This window comes from Sinocyclocheilus anshuiensis, unplaced genomic scaffold (assembly GCF_001515605.1).
Source record: "Sinocyclocheilus anshuiensis isolate Anshui unplaced genomic scaffold, SAMN03320099.WGS_v1.1 scaffold518, whole genome shotgun sequence".
NCBI classification, from domain to species: Eukaryota; Metazoa; Chordata; class Actinopteri; order Cypriniformes; family Cyprinidae; genus Sinocyclocheilus; species Sinocyclocheilus anshuiensis.
The window spans coordinates 205,194-209,787 of record NW_015544151.1 but is presented as its reverse complement, the minus strand read 5'-3'; the positions used below and the strand labels follow the sequence as shown (position 1 = coordinate 209,787).

Here is a 4,594-nt window from a genome sequence, read left to right as displayed (position 1 = left end):
CACACTCACACACACACACACACACACACACACACACACACACACACACACACTCTCTCACACATACTGTGTGTAGCTCATCTCTGTCTCTGTGTGTGTCTCAGTGTAACAGGAAGGAGGAATACATCGACCGGATCCAGACGCTGGACTTTGACATGCAGGCAGCCATCGCCGCTCACATTCAGGAGTCGCCCGGTGAGTCGAGCATGAGACGCACGGAGAGCGTGCAGCATCTGTCGGTGGAGCTGGCCGATGCTAAAGCCAGGATCAGACGCCTGCGGCAGGAGCTGTGAGTACAGCACCTATCCAGCTTCCCCTCGGTCCGCTGGCCGTTACAGGAAGTGCTGAGGACCAGAGGAAGTTATTGATCTATTGATGGAGTTCAGCCGTTAGTCTGCGCTGCTACAGCTCTTCACACCCAGCTGTCAGTGTTATTTCCCTCAGTGTCTCTGTGTTTGCTGATGTTCTCTCAGACTAACATCTACTTCAGACTCCTGGAGAGCTTGAGAAACAGCCAGTTTATAATTGTAAATGACGTTACAAGTGTTATCTTTACTGCTGCTTTGACTCTTTAACAAAAGCCCTGGTGAATCATTTACATTAAGGTACAGTACTTATAAAGCGATGCTATCTAACACGACATAATCACATAACCGCAGTGAACCGTACTCTCTTCCTCTATTTCTGTTATTTTCCCTCTGTGTACTCTGTGTAGAGAAGTAAACTAAATCTCATGGAATTTCTGCAAGGAATGATTCAATAGGTGTGTCCCAAATCGCGTACTTATGCACTATTCTATGACGTTTTGTAATATAAATAGTGCGAGTAGTGCGTTCACACTGAAAATTTCACAAAGAAAAAGTGCACTTTATATACCCGGATGATGCACTTAAATAACCGAACATATGAAGTGTGGAATGTTGGACACTTCATGCACTCAACTGTTGCAGCTTTAATTACGTAGTGAAGGGGGAGGGGCTATCAGACTCGTTTATGAATGACAGAATAACCTTATATAATTCATACATACCATGGTTGAGTACATAGTGCATAAGTACATAGTGTATAAGTACATAGTGCATAGTGCGTCATTTGGGACGCAGCTAATGACTCACTCAACATTTACTCATTTCATTATTGGATGAATCCGTGTTTTTGAATGAATGATTCAAAGACAAATACATTTTTAACAGCCCCTTTCCACCACCTAAAAATAAAAGATGTGCACACAGGAATTGAGAGGTGGAATTGAAATTTAAAATTGTAATTTCACAACAAGTGTCCGGTTCCTGACCTTAAGTATCCCATTCTGGAATTGGAATTGATTTTGGATTCGCAGTCCTAGTCTCAAACAAGTCATTTGTGAGAGGATGAGAGAGAGTTTCCTAGCATTAAACTGAAGGTGTGGCTGCGGTGGCTTTGTTAGAGGAGCTCTCACACTGTCCCGTATGCATGCTGAAGCATCCAGGATGATTCTGCACATCTAGAATGAGGCCACGGCTCTTTACCTGGCTTCTGTTCTTGCATCTTTCACTGCAGGGTAAAGGAGGACAGTCTATTTTAATCCGTGTGCCATAAAAGAATCGCACAGCTCCACTTCCTCTTCCCCACTGATCATGAACGAGATTCATTTTGTTTCTGTGCAGTTTATCAAACGTAGTCACAGCTCTCATCTGGTCTCCAGTAAAGTTCATGAGTAGAGGTTTTTCTCATCCAAAGTGTGGTACAGTAGGATTATCACAGAATTAACCTGACAGCGGCCCATCATTAACCAGGAGTCTTACCCGCTTCTGCAGACTAACTGCTTGAATGTCTCTGTGTTTCAGAGAGGAGAAGACTGAGCAGCTGCTGGACTGCAGACAGGAGCTGGAGCACATGGAGACGGAGGTCAAGAGACTGCAGCAGGAAGTGAGGCGTCTCTACATCTTCACCACTGACTGAAAAACACGCTCCTGTGTGACACTGAGCTTAACTAAATCTCTGTCATCTTAATTGCGAGTCCTGATGTGTAATGATTACAGTAATTCCTTTAACTACTTACACGCCACAGCTTTACACAGCCAGTAATAGCTCAGCCGATCATCACACGTGTATTTACAGACACCGCTGTGTCACTGTCTGATCCATGGCATCAAACCGTGATAAATAAACCCTCACACAGTAGTCCAGCCTCTCAAAGAGATGACAATTCTGTCGTCATTTACCCTCATTCTGTGGAATACAAGAATCAAAATTTCCCAAACCTGTTCCCAGAGCCTGTATGAATATAAATATCTATATGTCTTGCATTTAGTTTACCATTATAATGTTTGGTAATTCTGGTAGATCAAAGAGTGTCATAATTCTGCATATTGTAAATCAAATATATATTGGTTAAACACATTTGCTCGTGTGTTTGTCAGAACCTGCAGTTGCTGTGTGACGCGCGGTCGCTGCGGGCGTATCGTGACGAGCTGGATGCTCTCAGAGAGAAGGCCGTCAGGGTGGACAAACTGGAGAGTGAAGTGACGCGCTACAAAGAGAAACTCCATGACATTGAGTTCTACAGGACCAGAGTGGAGGTGCGTTCACATGACTACATGTGTTCATGAGGGAATGCTGGGAATGTTGTGGAGGTTATTGATTGTGTGTGTTCACTAGGGAATGCTGGGAATGCCATGGCAGTTATTGATTGTGTGTGTTCACGAGGGAATGCTGGGAATGTTGTGGAGGTTATTGATTGTGTGTGTTCACTAGGGAATGCTGGGAATGCCATGGCAGTTATTGATTGTGTGTGTTCACGAGGGAATGCTGGGAATGTTGTGGAGGTTATTGATTGTGTGTGTTCACTAGGGAATGCTGGGAATGCCATGGCAGTTATTGATTGTGTGTGTTCACGAGGGAATGCTGGGAATGTTGTGGAGCTTGTTGATTGTGTGTTAACTAGGGAATGCTGGGAATGCCATGGCAGTTATTGATTGTGTGTTCATGAGGGAATGCTGGGAATGCCATGGCAGTTATTGATTGTGTGTGTTCACGAGGGAATGCTGGGAATGTTGTGGAGGTTATTGATTGTCTGTGTTCACGAGGGAATGCTGGGAATGTTGTGGAGGTTATTGATTGTCTGTGTTCACGAGGGAATGCTGGGAATGTTGTGGAGGTTGTTGATTGTGTGTGTTAACTAGGGAATGCTGGGAATGTTGTGGAGGTTGTTGATTGTGTGTGTTAACTAGGGAATGCTGGGAATGCCATGGCAGTTATTGATTGTGTGTTCATGAGGGAATGTTGGGAATGCCATGGCAGTTATTGATTGTGTGTGTTCACGAGGGAATGCTGGGAATGTTGTGGAGGTTATTGATTGAGTGTGTTCACGAGGGAATGCTGGGAATGTTGTGGAGGTTATTGATTGTGTCTTCACGAGGGAATGCTGGGAATGCCATGGCCGTTATTGATTGTGTGTGTGTTCACGAGGGAATGCTGGGAATGCCATAGTGGTTGTTGATTGTGTGTGTTCACGAGGGAATGCTGGGAATTTTGTGAATGTTGTTGATTGTGTGTGTTCACATGGGAATGTTTTGGAGGTTATTGATTGTGTGTTCACGAAGGGAATGCTGGGAATGCCATGGTGGTTGTTGATTGTGTGTGTTCACGAGGGAATGCTGGGAATGTTGTGGCGGTTATTGATTGTGTGTGTTCACTAGGGAATGCTGGGAATGCCATGGTGGTTGTTGATTGTGTGTGTTCACGAGGGAATGCTGGGAATGTTGTGGCGGTTATTGATTGTGTGTGTTCACTAGGGAATGCTGGGAATGCCATGGTGGTTGTTGATTGTGTGTGTTCACGAGGGAATGCTGGGACTGTTGTGGAGGTTGTTGATTGTGTGTGTGTTCACAAGGGAATGCTGGGAATGTTGTGGCGGTTATTGATTGTGTGTGTTCACTAGGGAATGCTGGGAATGCCATGGCGGTTATTGATTATGTGTGGTCATGAAGGAATGCTGGGAATGCCATGGCAGTTATTGATTGTGTGTGTTCACGAAGGAAATGCTGGGAATGCCATGGCAGTTGTTGATTGTCTGTGTTCACGAGGGAATGCTGGGAATGTTGTGGAGGTTATTGATTGTCTGTGTTCACGAGGGAATGCTGGGAATGCCATGGTGGTTATTGATTGTGTTTGTTCACGAGGGAATGCCATGGCGGTTATTGATTGTGTGTGTGTTCACGAGGGAATGCTGGGAATGTTGTTCAGGTTATTGATTATGTGTTCACAAGGGAATGCTGGGAATTAGGGATGTCAATTTTCGATCATTCCCATGATCGATCGTCGTTTAAATTAACGATCAATTAATCGATTAATCGTTAACCTTAATGCTGCAAAATGCGTCTATGCAGCCCGGCATGACAGGATGTGCAAAAGTTACTCAAAAAAATTAATTGTAAAATGAATAGATGTGATTATGATCATTTGATAAAATGAAGAGAGCTCGTTTGAGATTATTTTACTTTGTTGACTGTTTCCTATCCCGACACGGACACGCCTCTTTAAATGGTTTCGTGGTGCTCGTTGTTGTATTTTAAAACACAATTGCAATGTTTTCAACTGACATTATGGCATT

At 44.1% G+C, this 4,594-nt stretch overlaps 1 protein-coding gene across 1 annotated transcript in view; it reads left to right on the top strand.

Annotated features, from left to right (window-relative positions):
* Positions 1–4,594, top strand: part of LOC107695193 (girdin-like) — a 55,883-nt gene that overhangs the window by 24,635 nt on the left and 26,654 nt on the right. Inside the window, exons 6-8 of the mRNA XM_016495012.1 lie at positions 105–289; positions 1,827–1,908; positions 2,403–2,561. Of these exons, the coding sequence (XP_016350498.1) occupies positions 105–289; positions 1,827–1,908; positions 2,403–2,561 (426 nt within the window). The remainder of the gene's footprint in view (positions 1–104; positions 290–1,826; positions 1,909–2,402; positions 2,562–4,594) is intronic.